The 19,806-nt window shown below is 40.8% G+C and overlaps 1 protein-coding gene and 1 pseudogene across 1 annotated transcript; one reads left to right on the top strand and one right to left on the bottom strand.

Annotated features, from left to right (window-relative positions):
- Window positions 1–437: 437 nt before the first annotated feature.
- On the top strand, window positions 438–17,531 carry LOC111342641 (uncharacterized). The gene is made up of 10 exons (XM_088731774.1): window positions 438–649; window positions 8,347–8,904; window positions 9,407–9,904; window positions 10,884–10,982; window positions 11,653–12,579; window positions 12,790–13,020; window positions 13,460–14,806; window positions 15,133–15,291; window positions 15,588–15,699; window positions 16,377–17,531. Exons 2-10 carry the CDS (start codon window positions 8,361–8,363, stop codon window positions 16,435–16,437), a joined length of 3,978 nt encoding a protein of 1,325 aa, XP_088587900.1. The 5' UTR covers window positions 438–649; window positions 8,347–8,360; the 3' UTR covers window positions 16,438–17,531.
- On the bottom strand, window positions 3,686–6,775 carry LOC148724561 (uncharacterized; annotated as a pseudogene).
- Window positions 17,532–19,806: the final 2,275 nt, after the last annotated feature.

The following is a 19,806-nucleotide window of genomic DNA, read 5'->3' as shown; positions in this document are numbered from 1 at the left end:
TCTGTGCATATCGGAGCTTTTCTATAACAGAATTCACTGGAATGTCAAAATCTGGTTTGGCTTGTGTATATCGACTCAAAACTCCTAAAAACCAATCGAGACGAAATTTTACGCTATCTAACTGATCTTGTGCAACTCTGTGCCTCTCCAATTGCGAGACTAAATCGAGAAGAAACCTTTTTCCATACAACCGTAGGGCTTCCATCGACGTTTCCATCTTGTACTTTGACAGTATGTGGTCGTGAGAGCCTGTGTACTAATCTTTTGGGTGCGACCGCAGTTAAGACGTTCTGAAGGCGCATAGCCCGATAAAATGACATAACCCGATAAAAGGACATGACCGAATAAATTGACGACACGACCTGATAAAATGACGACATGACTCGATGAAACGACTGAAGCCGGAAAGCCCGATAAAACGACGACGTGACCGAATAAATTGACTACACGACCCGATAAAATGACGACATGGCCCAATAAAACGACGACAACACCCAATAACACTGCGGTACGACGCGATGACACGACGACACGGCCCGATAAACCCGACAATCATCAAATGACATTTTTGAACCTATTCACCCTTCATACAAGAGAGTATAAGAAATCTACCGGGTTTTGCTAGGGATTTTCCGACATTTGTAAAAAAGTAAGTACCTCTAAGTACGCACATTATTAAATTAGTTGATCTGTAAAGTAACATTTAGTAGATAGTGAGATTTGTTTATCTCAGGACTATAAATACATCGGAGTTGTGGACGAAGTTTTAAAAATACACTTAGTTACCTCAAGCCTAATTGATTTGGGAAGTCATGGTCAAAGCTAGGCTCGTGGCTGAAAGTTGTCAATTTCCAAAAATATTCAACACTGTTCGATTGATTTCGACAAAAGCTTGATATTACAAGTTATCTCAGATCAACAATGTTATTCACCGACATTAGATTCTGGTGATCAGCTCCAGTGAGTCCAAAATGCAAATTTATCGACAGCTACGTATTGTAACTAGAATAAAATTAAAATTCTGATCTTCGACTAATCTCGACAGCAATCTCGGACAGAAGCAAACCTCTAACATTAACTGGGAAAGCATTAGCGTTTCTAGCGTTCCGAAGCAAGAAATCCTTCATCGAAGGAAGCATAATGAATAAACACTCTTGTATCAACAAAAGAATAATCACTCGTCAAAGCAAAGTGTCGTGTTCTATTTTGATAAGGAAACAACTGTAACCTTCTTGGAGCGGGCGAACTACAAATAAGTCAGGGTTTTATTCTGCTCAAAGTTCTTTCATCACGAAACCCGCGTTTCTCTACTAAAACGGGACCGAAGCTCTGCGTGACGTCGCGCTAGTCTATAGTGACGCTTTTATTTCACCCGACATCAAGATCATTGATATAATAAACATCACGCAATCTCTTAAGCAAAGGTGGGGTTAAATATCAGCCACCGCCACAATAGTGTGACAAACCCACTAAGACGACCGCAGAGCTTGGAGATCACTAGTAACAAACCTAATAGAACGGTAACGATGCGAGCCCATGACTGACCAACGTTTTGTTCAACATGAAAACGATAAAGCTGTGTAAATGATATAAGAGGCGGGCACAGCCCGAGCAACATACAAACGATTACAGCAGTCTGGAAAACATCATTATCCGGCATAGGGTAAAGTATGGACTGGACTGGACTGGACTGGACTATTTTTTGGATGATTTTTTTGGCCATTTTTTGGACCATTTTTTGGATTATTTTTTGGACGATTTTATAAGGGGGGAGGCACACCTTTAGTACTCAGGGAGGGGTGGGTTCAGTCGACAAGTGCTGAGGGAGGGGTGGGGGGAGAGTGTTATTACTCAGGGAGGGGTGGTAGGTGGTTGTAATTGTAAACACTACTGGTTAATGGAGCTTTTACTCGATCGTGATAATTATTTTAATCGGTTTTTCGAATGACTTCTCCTACATCAACATTTTGTGCTGGGCCGCGGCGTTTCTTTAATGTTTTAGCCATGCGAAAGTGAAACTGCCACGTAAACACTGGACTTTAATTCTTATTGAAAATATCGCGTTTACGATCCTCCACTGCTTCTCGGGCAAATATTTGTTTTAAGAACATCAAATTTCCACGGGGCAACTATCAGCCGATAGTTCCTCGACAGAAACACTCTATTGTTTAACTAGGCATTTCGGTGTAGTGCGAAATTCTGTGATCTCGTCTGATAAGATCACTGACAAAAGGAAGATAGATAAATTCAGTAATAACATACTGTATACACAAAGGAAAACGTGAAGCAACTGATAGTGCACACACAAGTCGACTCAAAGGGTACACGGATAATTCAAAAGTGGAGGATCGTAAACGCAGTATTTTAAATATAATTTAAAGTCCAGTGTTTACGCGGCCGTTTCGCTTTCGCATAACGGAAATTCCAAGATCTCGTCTGATAACATCAATGACAAAAGGAAGAGAGATAACTCTGGAAATTACTCACTGAAGACACGTTTTTCGAGGTGTGCGGTCTGCGGTCTGCGTTTTCGAGGTCTGTGTTAACAAGACACCCGAGAGAATATTGCTTTGTACCATTGTACCAAAAATGATTTCATATAATAGTAAACGTACAAACGTTAACATTGCGATAGCGCTTGTGAATTCTACATTTGCGGCTAAAGTCAAGGGCCCAGGAACGGAAATTCTGTGATCTCGAGCTCGTCTGATAACATCAATTACAAAAGAAAGATAGATAAATCTGGTAATCACACAAAGGAAAACTGATGGAGCACAAGTCGACTCAAAAGGCACACGCAATGAACCTATGCCAGACTGGTAACTCAACAGTGGAGGATCGTAAACGCGATATTTTCAATAAGAATTAAAGTCCAGTGTTTACGTGGCAGTTTCACTTTCGCATGGCTAAAACATTAAAGAAACGCCGCAGCCCAGCACAAAATGTTGATGTAGGAGAAGTCATTCGAAAAACCGATTAAAATAACCATTACGATCGAGTAAAAGCTCCATTAACCAGTAGTGTTTAGAATTACAACCACCTACCACCCCTCCCTGAGTAATAACACTCTTCCCCCACCCCTCCTTCAGTACTTTTCGACTGCACCCACCCCTCCCTGAGTACTAAAGATGTGCCTCCCCTTTATAAAATCGTCCAGAAAATCGTCCAAAAAAACGTCCAAAAAATCGTCTAAAAAATCGTCCAAAAATAGTCCAGTCCAGTCCAGTCCCTATTTTACCCTATGCCTCATTATCCAGATTAAGGAAAAAGTACAGACAACGTAACCGAATAAAATGTCTGTAGTCGTTAAGCAGTCAGTCATAACAAGGAAAGCCGAGAATGAACCGACAGCCCAATGCCTGACTCGATTCATCCCGGACGCAATCTAGTAACAAATGTCAGCTTGTCGAGAGTGAAAGGACAAATTATTCTAAAAGGAAGAGGCGGACGCGAACTAGCATACTAGGAATTGACAGCCGTTCAATTGAGAAACAACGCTAAGGCGAATGCACCGCAGGCAAGAACTGAGAGAGCGTAGCAGCCCATGTCTGAACTACGTCATGACTTATTCATCCCCAAAAACGAAATAAGTCGGCATGTAAAGTGCCCGACCTGATATAGAGCTTGAACGCGTCGGACCACCAGCGACCAAGAGCCCGGATTTGAGCGCCGGAGAGACCAGCGGCAAGACAAGCGGCCCCTGTGCGGAAACTATGACTTTTGTATCGAGAAGGATCGAGTCCACAAAAGGTTAAACAACGACGTAACTCAGAATTGAAATGGATGATAGTAATAGGGCTCCCATCAGAAGAACAGAAAAGTGGCCCGGGCTGATTGCCTCGTAACCGACAATACTCGAGGAGCGATTTGACCGGACAGAAGGGAAGGGAATCGTCGCGTACTATACTATAATATCGTAGGGCTGATTGTGAGTGTGATGTTGACCCTGCGGATGTCAGCTGAACTCGTCAGAAAGCTGACGTTGCAGTACTGAACAACGCTACTAGTACAATCACGGGTTTTGGTCGCTAGCTCTCCGACGCGGAAAAACCCGAAAAGGCTAATAAAAACATGGTGGAAAAAGTAGTGCGCTGAGAGGCTGAAGAATTGGTTTGGTGCAAGGAGCGGATCAGTTGATGGAGAACAGATCGTGTAATGGGCAGCCGAATATCAGCCGACTTCGAGCGACTAATAGCCCTCAAAAGTTTTTGAATGACGAATGTTTTAATAGGATCGTGTATACCGGCTACTTTGTGTACATAACTAATAGCGGAGAGATAAGACGTTACGGTTGCGAGTGCCAATTTCCGTGCGTTTAGATAGGAAATAAAAAGGGCCAAGGAAGCGCAAGTCCAGGGGAGCGAAGGGGAAGCTGAATTGAAATAATGGCTGTAAAAATCGTTAAAGACTGCCCACACTCTCTGATACATTTTCCGCGTAGCAGACGATAGTTAAGACTCAAGCAGAGCCCTCAAATTAGTGACGAACTCTCCGGCTGAAGGCTCTCGGGCACTTTCGTGGGAAATTCGTCCCCTCCCGGACACATTTCCTTGAACTTGTCGACCTGAAACCGGGAAATGTGATCGGCGGGAGCATTGTGAACACCTTGAATATGCCTAGCTCGGAACATTCTGTTGTGTCGCAAAGAGGTTAACACCAGGTCACGGACCAATATAATCACCAATTTGTGTTTACAAGTGGGATGATTAATGATGTCAACCAAAGCAGCGTTATCAGTGTTAAAAATGACACATCTGTTGGCCATCAAAGGTCCCCAGATGCGCAGAGCGATAACAATTGGGAAGAATTCTAAAAATGTGAGATTAAAATGCCACCATGTTTCCGGCCACGCGCCAAAAAACCAATGCTCACCAAAGATAGCGCCATAGCCCTTCGTGCCGGTGGCGTCGGTAGATAACTCTAAGGAATTCGAGACCTCCCATAACGCAATATAGAAAAAGGTCCCACCTGGTGTAAGAAAGAAAGCCAAACCTGAATGTCACATTTCGTTTCCTTAGTCAAGCGAATACGGTGATACGAGCGCTGAATTCCCCTGGTAGGATCGATCATTCGGCGAAGGAAGGCGCGGCCGGGGACGACAACCGAGCAGGTAAAATTCAAAAGGCCTAGTAAGGACTGAAATTATTGAAACGTTACTTTACGCCCCGTATAAAAGTGATGCAATAGCAGCTTACATATTTGAAGCTTATCGTCCGGTAACCTAGCTTCCCGTCGCAACGAATCCAGAGTGATACCAGCGAACTGTATGGTGTTGAATGGCCCGACTGTTTTATCCTGTGCTATTGGAACCCCGAGATAGCTTGAGTGATAGCTGTGATTTCCCCTTGAATGGCCCCGCTGGAGGAACGCTCCCCATCAATTTCAACGGGAAGAATTGAAGATGCTCTGGGGTCTTGAACCAGGCTGTGAGTCCCTCCGGTTCTCAATGCTTCTTGTATCGCCTGTGAAATGGTCGTCGTAATGGAGGTGGATAGAGCTCGCAGATCAACGGAGATCAAGTTTTGGTTGTGGTCATTGCTCTGAGTCTGAGCGGCAACAGCCACGTCTGGAGAAACTTCAGAAAGGTCGGAGCCTCGCGTGCGTTTCGTTCTCCTTTGCGTGTTGGACTGATCGGAACGTGCACGCTTTTTGGGTGGCATGGCTTATCAATAAAATTTCTTTGATTAGAAAGTAGATTACGGTAAAATAAAGAATAACAATGAATCACGGAGGGACAGCTTCGGAAATAATGTGCTCCGTAGCTGCGGAAATGAACTGAAAATCACTGTGGTAAATAGCGCCAGACGTACTATTATGCCTAAGGTAAAGGCAGAATACCGAGTGCAAAGGATACACCCAGAAACTGAGCGGTCGAAAAGGACTGTACACTCATGTGGTAACCGCCAGTACCTAACATTGAGCCGGAGCCAGTAAAATAATTATAAGTGTGCAGCCAGAAAGGTGTACATACGTTTTATACGTAGTAACGACAGTATAATAAGTCGTGTAATCAAACAGCTTTGTAGCTGAGTCATACGTAGCCGCGCCTAATAAGGACAATGGCTTACAGTAAATATATAAGGCTGACACAAACAATAGGTGAATGTAACAGTAAAGTATCAAAGGCTCGGCATATGGCACAAATAAGAGCTGACAAAACATCAGTAAAAAAGAATGCAATCTTAACAGACTCCTATCGAGGAGGGAGAACTTGGCCAAAGGCGCGTAGATCGCAGAACTGCCCCTCTGAGACTACGACACAGCTTATGCTGACCCCTTGAGTTCAAATGAACGCCATCGGGTGTATAAAAATTGTCTTTCGCCTTCCAAAACCCTCTATGGCCCTAGGATATGGTATAGGGTGTAACACAACCCTAAGGTATCGTGTTAATATGCCGACCTTTGTGTTAAAAGCCTCAGCTGAGTCTCGGCGAACAGTCTGGCAAACGTACACTAGTTTCACCCCATATGACTCGTGTAAGAAATGGACAAATTCTTCGAGAGCTGAACCAACATGCCATGGCGAAAGAGTAACGAGGTCATTACTGCCTAGTTGGAGAATGACGATATCAGGGCGAAAGGAATGGAGGACATGTGTGTCGAACTTTAACGTCTTTTCGACTGTTCTACCCCCAACGCTATGCCAACGTATTAGCACAAGCGACGAGATTTGAAAGTCAAGATCAAAATCATTGGGATGATTCGTAATGAACTGCTTTAAGCGCTTAATAAAGGAATGCTCAAGAATCAGCACACGTGGCTTGGAGTTAGACATGCCCCAACTGTTGGCCGAAAAACCTGCGCAGCTGAGGTCAAACGATAAAAAAGAACCAAAAATAGCCTGAAGAAAAACGAGGAAAAGAACAAAGTTAGACTTGCCTGAAAAAATTCTTCTACAGTACCGAAAATCTGTGTTCGGATGTTAACACGATGGAAATGAAGGCGAGAAGGACCAGGAGAGAAACTGACCTTGCCTATAACCTTAGTGCTATTTGGTCTGACCTCATTTGATTGGCTTAAGATCTGTGATTCACAACGCTCCTTGCCCCATGCAAAAGCACACCTAAATACTTAACTATATATATGACGGGCCTCGAGATAAAATCACATTACGCTTATGTCATAATTTTGGCCTTTTTATTGCACATCTTTAAAATTTAACGTCACTGTCATCTACTTTTATATACATTAGACTTACTATGAAAACTGTGATTGTTCGAGAAAATACAGTCAAAGATTAAACCTTGCCTATAAATATACTAAGGAATTATCTTTGTTTTTTCTAACCATTTTCACTGCATTACCCCAGTAGGGTAGGACTATTGGATGAGCTTGAACAATGCCGACGTCTGAGTTATCTACCGAAGCCAAAGGCTGAGGCTAATAGCACAGATACCAGATTAGATAACTCATTATATCGTGCGAAAACTTAATTTAATAACTGTTGTATTATATATTTTTTAAAAAATCCGCTAAAGAAAAAGAAGACACTTCTCGCTGAAATTGCAAAACTTTGAGAACACTACTCGGGCGAGAGACAAGGCAGTACCTGCGGAAAATATTGGGTTATCATGTCAAATTCATCAATCAGAGTTTTTATAGTAAGTCTAATTTATAATAAAATAAGATGACAGTGAAGGTTAACTGTTAAAGATGTGTATTAAAATAATTCTTTGAGTTTTTTCGTAACCTGTTGTAGTCAAAGGATTACGCCCATATAGCAAAGAGGTCAAATCGTTTCTTAAGAGACAGGCTTGTTTGTTGAAAGAGGCATGACAGCCGACAATTAGGGTGCTAAGGATTCTGGGTAGAAGCTCTCCACTTTCCAACTCACAAGACTGATCCTCGGTCGCCCAGAGGTCAACTCCTTGGTTATACGTTGTATCGTTGCGCACAAAAGATTCGTGCTATTTGGGATCTCGGTACCCCTTAATATTTTATGTATTTAGACTCTGTTTATACACGTATTTAGTATAATTTCAGAGCTGAGCAAAGAGTTTCCAGCAATGTGATTGGTCGAGCGGTTCCTTATATGACGCTATATAAACCGCTCCACGCGGTTTATATAAAATGTTAAGATAAAATGTTAATAAATGTTACTAAAATGTTATGATTTTAGAAATTTCTCTGTTGTTCAGCTTTGAAATTATACTAAAACAATTATTCGCCTCAGGTTCGGTGAATATTGTCGAATAATCCCCTCGACTTCGTCTCGGGATTATTTGACGATATTCACCTCGCCTTCGGCGAATAATTGTTAAATATGATCTGTGCGTTAGCCACAAAGTTGACTATTAGTTTACCAGTACATTTGCACATTATTCGTCGTTTTTTTCTGTCTAAAAGGGTTCATAATAGGCATGAACTTGTCACTGAATGACCTCAAACATGGCAGGAAAACATTAAAAAGAACACCGCCACCAAAGACTCCAACGGTTACTCACACGAGTCAAGATGACGGTAATACTGGTGCTGTATCGGTGGCATCTGTCCGAGAAAGATTTGAACAAATACGAATTCCACCGCAGAAGCCCAATGAAACTCCATCACCAAGTCTAGGTCGTGGCAAATCCACAGAGGAAAAGGTGTTATCTGTGGCATCAGCAAGAGCAAAGTTTGAACAAGAACTGAAACCTGTGAATAAAGCTCCTCATCCCTGGAAGCCAACGCCAAAATATAGGAACCAGTCTAAAACAGACTTACTGAGACTGGATAAGAACAGTAATGCCAAGGGGCATGGGAACAAAGAACCACCGCGTAAAGAGCTACCTAACATTTTTAGAATTGGTGCTGCTCCATCCAAACCTGCCAAACCGACTAACCTAAGGTTCATGCTAAAAAAGTACAAGGACAAGATCATTTTGTCAAACAGCCTAACCTCTTCGACTCAGACATCCACAAAAGGTAGCTAAAATATAAATATAGCCAAACTATCGGGTGTATTTTTAGCCTTTTGAAGAACTCGTATGTTCTAGAAATCCAGCGGAAAAGCACGAGACTTAACTTTACTACCCTTGTGGGGCGAAGTGTAAAAGGTTACTCCCATTCTCTGAATTTGGTGCAGCACCAACTAAACCAGCCAAACTAGATTATTTGGAACCCTTGCTCAGAAAGTTTCAGGAGGTGGTTTTCTTGTTTGTTATAGATTATTCGATTCCGACTGGCGTATATGATCCGAACCTCTACAATCCAACCGTCATTTTGCATTGTACATGTGTTATACGTGTATTATAAAAAGCATTAAAGTTTTAGATTAAGCTTCCAAGCTTTACTTAAGGTACTCTTTCGCCCTCTTGACTCTAACCCAGCTCGGTGAAGGGGAGGGAGAAAGGAAGATTCTGCTTTATATCAAAGCTATCGTAATCATTATTTATGCAATTTATTATGGAGAGCGTTTCTCCACCAGCGGACACGCCTGTCATTGACACGTCATGGAATGTCCATCAACAAGTCAGGAGGCTACTGGAACTACTACCATCTCGAGCACTAAATACAGAGGCATTATTACGACCGAGTCTGCGATTGCTATTACGTACTTCGGAGGAAATCCGCGTTTTAGCTTCAACACCAACCATCAGCGAACCTTCAAAAGAAAACCCTTTATTAACGTTTGAACACAATAAAGAAACTTCGATTACATCCCCGCCCTCTTGGAAACAAAATGAAGGGAACCAAAAGAAAACAGGCTCTCAAAGACGTGATGGATGGATCTATCTGATTGATCAGGGTAACACAGAACCGGATCGTAAAGAGTTACCTACTTTGTGTGACATTGGCGCAGCTCCACAAAAACCAGCGAGGCCTGATTACCTAAAGTTCAATCTTAGAAAGTACTGGCACATGATCGCCATATCAAAGGGTGTAAGAAATATTGCTAAAACCTCCTCTGGATCCAAGTCAAATGGTAAGTGGGTAGCAATTGTTTCTAATTACAAATTCAATCTGGGTACCTAACGTTTGATTTCATTTTCCCAATTATTGTCCTTCATTGTTATTGAAATTAGCTCTTTTCTATCAATTATATACTTATTGGGACGCAATCTTGCTCTTATTCATCTTTTTATCATGCATGTTTCTAATAATTTATCTATTCATCTCATTTATTTAGTTTTAAGGGATTAAGCCTTTTTAGGTGTCTGAGAAGTTACAACAAGAACATTGAAGTAATCATGGTTTATGTATCCATCCATTCGAAGCTTCAACATCTCCCTCTCGGGGGAATTTTCCCGGGCATTGAACTTTTGATGATTGGTTTGTTCAAATTCCCGCCTCCTGGGGCAAAAATTATGTTCAAATGCCTCACCCAATGTTTTTACAAAAGGAAAAAATTAACGACCGTGACTTTCTATAAATTGACCAAGCTTTAAAACATAGACCTTGTACAACTCTTCTTCTGAGCCATTCACGATATGGAATTTTTTCTTGTTAAGCTTCGAAGTTATCGGAGCATAACCAAGTAATACTTGAATTCCTGCGTGATTTCGAGGGAAAAGCAATTATTATATATAGTAGGTCCCTGATCGTTCTTCTAAACCCACTAAGAAAGAAAAATCGAGGTATCTGGGTTGTGAGAATTTATATATTCATTCAACCCTAGCGAAATCTTTTAACTGCCTTTGTTTTTGAGAGGAAGGATATCTTGCTTACGTAGAGACTAGTATGGAATCAGCGATGATAACGGGGAATCTTCCAAGATTAACTCCTGGAAAAGCAGACTTGAAGAAAACTGGATATTGCAAAGTCCTGCTAACTAAGCTGTACTATCATCCAGCCAGGCCTTGCCAAACTCCTTTTAAAAAAGGAAAACATTATGGCAACGAGGTTGTTAAAATTCTCGTTTTCATTTACGTCAACTTAATCAAGTAACCGCTTTTGTTTTTAAGAGGGAGCGGGATATCTTGACTTAGAAGAAAATTGCGACTACGGTGCTGCGGAACCACCGATGATAACAAGGAATGTTACAAGAATAACTCCTGGAGAAGGTAGCTTGAAGAAAACTGGTTTTCGAAAAGCCCTTCTAACTTTTGTGTTATATTATCTAGATGTTCCCCTCTACAAAAGAATTCATATATCCATTTTACGCCAAGATATAAAAATTGTCCAACTGCCTTTGTTTCTAAGTAGAGGAAGAATATCTTGCCATAGGAGTATTTCACATGAACATACACATTACTGCTGAGCCACCAGTTACGACAAAGAATCGTAGGGGATCAATTCCTAGAAAACGTCATCAGAAAAAAAATGGCTTTTGCAAAGTCCTTCCAACTAAGATGTTACCTACCTCCCTTCAGGAAAGAATAATCAGGGAGGCCCGTCGCTCAGCTGCGTAGGGCGCAGTAAGTTAATCCTGCCTGTTTTTCAGTTTGTCTTTTTCGCCGGAGACCTAGGCCCAGTTGTTCAAAGGGCAGATAACATTTTCCAAGGGAAGCTAACAAAACAAACTACGATATCCACTTGATAGCTTTTATCCTGTGGATAGCGTTTTCCACCTTCATCTGAGAAGCGATAGCTAACCGAATTAGTTATCCAGCTATTCGGATTATGATTCAAGGCTACTTATGCGGTATCAAATCCTAAGTTAGTGTGGCTAATTTTGTATGCCCGTGGGACTTTCTCAAGACAGGGTAGCCTGCATTTTATTTTGTTTTGTAGCCGAGGACAGCAAAGATGCCACAGCTTCTAAAGTCATAACCGATAAAGGAGTATCACTGAGTGTAAAAGGCGTTAACTTGATCTGCCCTCCTGGAGCCGTGAAAGATCCTGTTAGCATCCGGCTTACATTGGAAGAACCTTACAGATACTGTTACCTGATAGCTCGATGTGGTCTCCACAATGATGTATTATTTGTTTCTCCCATTGTCAACTGTCGACCAAATGGCCAGAAATTCGAAAAATATGTCACTCTCAAGGTTACATTAAACAGAAAAAGGGTGAAGTCAGACGGTGATCTCCTCGTTTTACATGGAACTCGGACCGGTCAAAGCCAAATAATGAATTGGGAGGACATCACTAATGAGTCCAAATTTGATTTGCAAACGAAAAACCTAGAAGTTAGAATAAATCAATTTTCATTCATTGCTGTTCTAGCGAGGTTGACATTGGTACGCACCAAAGAAATTGTAACTCGGCTGAACCTCATGCCCTTCAACTACAACTTGTCTGTCCTCCTTAAACTTAATAAGCAGCAAAGCCCCTTCGACGAACTTGCTCTTGTGTTCATGAGCCAAGACACCTACCGGGAGGAATACTACAGAGATCATGAAGATTCTGCCATAATGCGGCTTAAAAAAGATGGATTTGAAGAGCTCCCTATTGACTCTAAAAATGCACAGGAAAGTATCTGTATCTACAACAAGGAAATAATAACGATCTCAGTTCAACTCGGGGAGGATTACAAACCGGCAAACAACCAGCAAGAATGTTTTGAAGTGGTTGTGGACTCTTGTGCTTGGTGGAATACTGGACATGTGATCAAATTACCTTTACAAGTTTGTAACACAAATTCAAAAATTGTTTGTGGAAAGATCCTTGTGAAAGGCGAGTTTGGACACGTTCGCGAGAACAAGTTTTGCCAACAAGGTGAGCTTCTGCTATTTGAGTATTCGAGTTTTTTTAAATTTGCCCCATCTTAACTGGTGTATTAGCTCCTACAATCTTATTCAGTTTAAATGATAGTCACACTACATAAAATATTTCGGTAAAAGAATTTTCAGATGATCTCATACAAAAAAATTAAAGAAGGTTAAATTGACGTGTTTGTTTTATGAAGAAAAAAACCTTTCATTGCAGATCTGTGTGGCTATGTGAGACACGTTCTTGGTGTGAAGAAGGCAATTTTTGACGTTAAAGCCGTGGCTCAAAAGCTCGAATTACCCGCAGAAACTCAGCGTCAAGTTCTTACATGTTGGCAAAGCGAGGCAAAACAACTGGAACTTGTATTACTACACTGGAGGGAAAAGCATGGGGATGCAGCAAATCCGAACCATCTGAAAAAAGCCCTTGAGGAGTTAGAGCCTGAAGGTATACCTCTTTTCTACTATTATGTTAACTTTATAGAAGGTCACGACCATAAACTTCTGAGTATGGTCTGAGTGCGATTAGGAGGTCGTTTATAATGATAAACCTTGAAGTTCTATATTTCCGTTCACGATCTGTTTGATTTTTTTTCGTAAAAGCAAGATTGGCACTGAGTTGGAAAAAATGAGGTAGGTTGTTTCATTTTTACATATATACCGAAACGGAGCAGAATATCGTACACTCCATCCCCTGCTTACCATTACTGCAAAGATGTAGGAGACGGAGCTCCCGTTTATCGTCCTTATCCGAGGACGTTAGACCGTCCAAACATTTTCTGATGTTATCGCAAAAGCGTATTCTCCTCGCTCATTTTATTGTTGGTCCGTTCGAAGACTTGAGAGCCACGCGGTAACAGCCTCTTTCTTTCTTTATATAATTGTAGAATACAAGGTGAAAGAGAGAGGACAAATGCATATCGATCACTTAAGAGAGCTGGCATTTAAAATCGCAGGTTTAGAACACCACGACACTGACGTAATGAAATATTTTGATCGCGAAGTTGAGAAGCTTTGCAGTGCAGTCTTAAGAGACTGCTGTATTGAAAACGCAACCTCCAAAGAAGAGGTGGAATCAGCAATTCAAACGGAGAATTTTGCCTCTGTTCTTGTGATGAAAAAGCGACTACCTGAGAGCGTTGGTAAAACGTGCACGCGAATGTTCTCTTCTCAAGAGGATGAATTCAATACAAGCAGTTTCTTATGCGTTGTTTCTGAGCTCATACAATGCATTAAAGAAATCTTCCGAGAGGAGAAAATTCAACGAACGCTAAGTGGATTACGAGGAGTGACGGAGGAGGCAACACTCCAAAAAATTACTTCAGGCATTCGAGATGCCGCTTATGATAAGAGTATTTTCAAGCTTTTGAGTGAGGTGTGCCACATTCTCGAGATTCTATGTCGAAACAATAACGATGACCGACAAAGAGAGTCACGGATACAAAGCTGGGGAAGTTGCGCCATGATGGCTGTAATGTTGCATTTTCTGGAAAGGTTCTTTCAATGCGCTGAAGCATGTAGATTGTACAGAAGATTGAAATTGTTTTCCTTCTCAATAAGAGACATCATGTCAAACCCTACAGCTTATGAGGGAAGCTTCCTGCGTGATTTCCACAATGTTGCAGTAAGTTTGTTGAAGTTCGCCAGGTTTGATCCATCACACCTTGTGCAATTTGAACTGAAAGACCCAAATGACTCAATCAACAACCAAACAAAAGATGACATAAAGTACGATACGTCGAAAGAAATGTTTTCTCAGCTCTTTTGGATGATCAAGAAGTGTGAGGAAAACTTGCAACTTGAGGCTACTGCACATGTTCACGTCGGTGGACAACTTCTCACAATTGGAGCATTTGAAGCAATGGTCATCCTTCCTGAGTCATTTAGCGAGGTTGTTGAAAATGCTCCCATCGCTTCTTTTCCAGTATCATTCAAAAGTGAAACTGACGGAGAATCATCGAACCTTCGAGTTACTCTGTATTCTACGCAGAAAGACAACATCGGCAAAGCTCTGGAATATTTGCAGGATGCGTTAGATGGACAATTGAGCCTCTCAAAACAAACAGAAATAAAAGAAACCAGCCTGAAACTTTTGAACGTCGCCAAAGCAGGCACAGACGTTAGACTACGTTTGACTCACATATGGGGATCAGGGACTCTAGGCGTGGAAAGTAATACTTTCGTGCCGTTGGGATATTCATCTCCAGAAACTCATAACAATTTGGAAATAACAGGTTGAGAAAAAAATAATTTTTTAAAAATAATTTTACTGGTCATTAAGTCTGTTGTTAAACTTTTTTTGTGACGTAAAGGGCTGATATGTTCAATTCGAAATCAGAGACCAAAAAACTACCTAATTTCCTTCCTACGAGATTTTCCACACCAGGGATCTCACTTTGCACTTTGTTAGTATACTTCTCTTGTGAGTCATGTAATGCTTTGTGAAACGAGTTAAGTAATTTTTAACCCTTTTCAAAAATAGTGCTTTACTGAATTACTAAACATTTGTTAGACTCAATGTGTGACCAAAAGTACCCAACTGCTGTATATATTGCTTTAGATGAGCCTGATCAACAAGCGGTTGGGGAATCGTCACTTTTACCAGTTGCAGGAACAAGCGAATACATTGCGGATAACCACAACAGAGGTAACGACTTCATGACTGGCCCGTCAAGTGCTGAACTGATTCCTTCCTTGACGTCGACAACAAGACAAACGGGTATGTTTCGAGATTTTTTAACTTATCTCAAGGTGCATTCTTTAGGGAGGATCGATCCAGGTCAGGCTCTAATCCGAGATCACCCAATGATCCGTTTTCAGATTCCTCAGATTGTTCATCTTAGGAATCCTTGTCCAAAGCTGATTCAATAGATCAATGATCTGACAAAAAACCTCTTCCGGATCCTCCAAAAGGAACGCACCCTCGAGCTATTTGTAGTGTGATGTTGCATTGTATACAGTAGTTCCAATGCGTGTGCGGACTAACAGTGTATTTATATTTACGCTTTATTTCAGTAATAAACGTTAATAACTATATTAATCACACTGTCAACATGGAGGGTCACGTTTGTGTGGCTGGAGAGAGGCCAAATCTAAACGTTCAATCGCCTTCATCTGCAGCACACCGGTATGTAAACTTACTCCGTGATGCATTATTAAATGATTGTGCTGAGTGTAGTGGGAAAGAAATTCACTGATAGTAAGGGAAGGAATCTTAAAAGATCTAGAATTAAAGAAGGAAGTTACCAGTTATTAGTTCATGATGTTTGCAGCATTTTTTACTTTGTCTTCTACTCTTCTAAACTTCATTTACCTAATTTTGTTGAGTGTACTGAGATACTTACATTTTAAGCTCTTATCGATTTCAACTACCGACCATAAAGGGCAAAATTATGGGATTAACTGGCAATGTGGCAGATGCCCGAAAAACAAGAACAATTAACAAGCTTTATTTCATGCGATACAAGGTTATTTCGGGATGTCAGTTACCCCTTATTTTCATTATTTTATAGTACTGAGACAAAAGTAACTGTAGTGTAGGTGAGGGAAAAATGAAGCACATTGTTATTGTTATTGTTGGAAGAGAAATTTGTGAAACCATCCTTCGCACTGTTCGTCTTGGTGGTCTGAGAATAGTGCTCCTGTTAAAAAAGAAGTATTTTTTATCCTTTCTTCCCATTCTTCTGTTCTTCCAATGATCGCATGAAATAAAGCTTGTTGTTCTTTCGTTGGTTGACCTTTTTCACATCAACCAAAAATACATCTTGAAAAATAGTAATTAACGAAACGTTTGAAATGATTCAGTTTTCTAGAGGCTGGACCTGGTGCTGCTACAAACAGAAGTATAACTGCAGGAGACATTTAAGAGGTTGAGTGAATCGATAACTTTGGAATGAGATCTTATTTGCTGAGTTCTGATCGGGAGTTGTTCTTTTTGTCCAAAACTATATAAATTAAAGCCTTTAGTTCACAGCCGAGAAAATAGCGACCAATTGAATTTTCTCGCCTTAGAAAAGTCGATAAAGTATTGAAGATGACTTTATATTTATAGCTAGTTTATACCATAACGTATATCTATCTCTATATTTATATGCCTTTAATTTCCTCGTAAAATGGTTATGGACAATGCATCTCTATTGCTCATCAAAGAAACAATTACCTCTTTTGCTATCGTTCGAAGCTGAAACAAAGACTTTGGAAATTTTGACACCAGCTATTGTATTGTCCCTGTAATTTATTCAGTAAATATCTTGGTTAATGGAAAAGAAAAGGTGAATATATTTTATATATATTTTCAAATTGCAACACTTGTGAAACTGTTAGATAACATGTGTACTGATTTACAATTGATTAAACTGATTCTTCCATCGCTAGACAGACGATTAAAAGTTAATTTGCTTATAAAACCACGATGAACAGCAATATTTTCTATAACAGCTAGCACATGTATAAAGTATGAATCATTGGATATCTTGTCAGTATTGCATAGTAATTTAGCACTTGATTTAGTTAAGCAAAAGGGTTGGAAATTTAACCTGTGATATAATTTTTTGATGTGAGTGCTATGTTGTTAATTCGAGAATAATTTGATTTTCGACCTTGAAGTTCTGGCAAGGGTATCATTGCAAGAACTCTTTGCCCTGAGCAGACATGGCTGTTATATTTGTTGTACTTGAGGGATTGATTTGAGACTTCTGGGAGCCTTATTTACGGTTTGTAGCAGTAGCTTTAACAGGTGATTTATTATTGTCGCTGCAACGTATCCCTTCTTAAATGGGTCTACCGCTGAGACTGACGTACATTTAAGGACACTGAAAGTCTTTTTTATGAAAGTGTCCATTGAATTTCAGCCGTGCAGTTCTAAAAAGCTCGTTAGAACTGAGTTGGAGCATCCTTATCAATTTGGTCCTGTTCGCTAAAAAGAGAGATCGAATAAAAAACCTAAATTTTTTAGGACGATATTATGTCTGTATATTGTGAATATTTTATTATGTAACAAGAACTATGTTCTGACAAAGTTGAGGCACTTAATTTCCTTGTTTTGATTTTACCTTTGAGAGATAAAAGGCTTTGAGTGTCACGCAATAATAACAGAGGCTAGAGTTTCTGTCACGCTGAACAATTGCGCTAACAAGCCAACCGGGAGCCATCCTCGGAGACCCAGGGGCTGAGTCGATTTCAAGTTAGGGCACGGAGAGCCCCTGGGGACATTGTCTTACAAGACTAGTTCCAAACGGTCGCAGTCGTTCTGCCATCTGATTGGTGCCAGAAAAGCTTTGTGTTTTTCTGCCCAATCAGAGTGAAGTGTGCTTTAGAGTCCTTTCGTGTGTTTTAACACGGACATATACCAGTAGCTCAGTTGCTCGCTTTGTTTGTTTGGACCGTGCGACGGAGATTTACTTGAGGTGAAAAGTTTCAGTCTCAGCGCACAATGTAAGAGAAATCCATCATGTCCGCGAAAATCTTACCAGAAATTGTACTGAATACTTCCGCAGGTATCACTAGAGAACGTGTTTTAAAGTTTGCGAGGTTTGTACACAACACGATGGTTGCAGTCATTGATATGTCGCTTTAAACGAGATTCAAGCTTAAATCTTTCTAGATTTTTTGCATAATTTGCTGTGACTAAAACTTTGCCAATCCCGGGAAGTTATTTCGTCGCACGGGCCACGCAGGTATGTCGAGCAACTGGTTCTTGCGCAACTTTCTGTGCGTGCCAAAATCTAATCTCATCTTCGCTTGAAAAAAAAGAAAAGCTGAGCGTGGAAACTTTTGCTTATTAGATGTGGGTAGATGATCCTGTTCTACTAAGCTGACATTTGCAATAAAGTAAACCCGCCCTTTCCATCCAAAATTTCTTGGTCTTTGGTTTTGTTTTTCCCACTGAAAACAGCATCGGATCGATTTCCAATGATCAAAGGTATTTAACTTGGTCTTAAACAATCGACCTAAGAGGTGAAATGACAATGACCAAGGGACAAGAAGAGAATCCGTGGCCTTCCTGGCTCAAGAATTTCAACACTCTAGGCAGCAGTTGAAAGATTAAACTCTTTCCAAAGCCCATCGGTAACTGCTTGAAAACATCTCTCCTTCCCGCGATGTTCTCGTTAATAAGTTTTTGTTCAGATTTTAATTAGCTAACCGGAAACACAGCTAAGCTTTCTCTTAGCACTTGCTGGAGGTCGTCCACGAACTCGACGTTCTCTGCAACCTTGGCCGTATTGTCTTTACTACTAAGATTAGATTTTGGCGCGCACAGAAAACAGAAAGCTACGTAGGCGAATGCGCCAGTTGCTCGACATAACTGCGTGGCCCGTGGGACGAAATAACTTCATGGGATTGGCAAAGTTTCAGTCACAGCAAATTATGCAAAAAATCTAGAAAGATTTAAGCTTAAATCTCCTTTAACGTTTAAAGCGACATATCAATGACTGCAATCATCGTGTTTTATACAAACCTCGCAAACTTTAAAACACGTTCTCTAGTGATACCTGCGAAAGTATTCAGTATAATTTCCGGTAAGATTTTCGCGGACAATCTGATCGACTTCTCTTACATTGTGTGCTGAGACTGAAACTTTTCACCTCAAGCAAATCTCCGTCGCAAGGTCCAGACAAACATAGCGAGCAACTGAGCTACTAGTATATGTCCGTGTTAAAACACACGAAAGGACTCTAAAGCATACTTCACTCTGATTGGGCAGAAAAACACAAAGATTTTCTGGCACCAATCAGATGGCAGAACGAGTGCGACCGTTTGGAACTAGTCTTGTAAGACAATGTCCCCAGGGGCTCTTCATGCCCTAACTTGAAATCGACTCAGCCCCTGGGTCTCCGAGGATGACCGGGAGCAGGCCGTTAAGTTGATTCAATTGGCAGAGGGCTGCACTAGTATCGCAGAGGTCAGTGGTTCGAATCCCGTACAGGCCTGATTTATTTTTTCAGGTCTGATTTTCGCTATTGCATAAATAGCGCTCTCTACTGCGAGGATCGTGCATCAAACGTATCTATAACCGCAGTTCAAAATATATGAACTTCATATATTCATCGTACGATGAACGCTGTGGAAAATTACCTTTTCCAGGGGGTGGGGGCAGTGTTTGAGGAGACTGTATGATTAAGATATACAGTACTTTACGGGTAAAAATAACAAAAACGCTTAAAGCTGTATGGTTTCGCTTACATCAAGGTCGAGAGTTCATCATTAACACCAAAAAATAAAAATCACAAATTCA

The sequence above is a fragment of the Stylophora pistillata genome, chromosome 8, assembly GCF_964205215.1.
Source record: "Stylophora pistillata chromosome 8, jaStyPist1.2, whole genome shotgun sequence".
Taxonomy (NCBI): Eukaryota; Metazoa; Cnidaria; class Anthozoa; order Scleractinia; family Pocilloporidae; genus Stylophora; species Stylophora pistillata.
The sequence above is the reverse complement of the archived record's forward strand: the minus strand, read 5'-3'. Positions and strand labels throughout refer to the sequence as shown.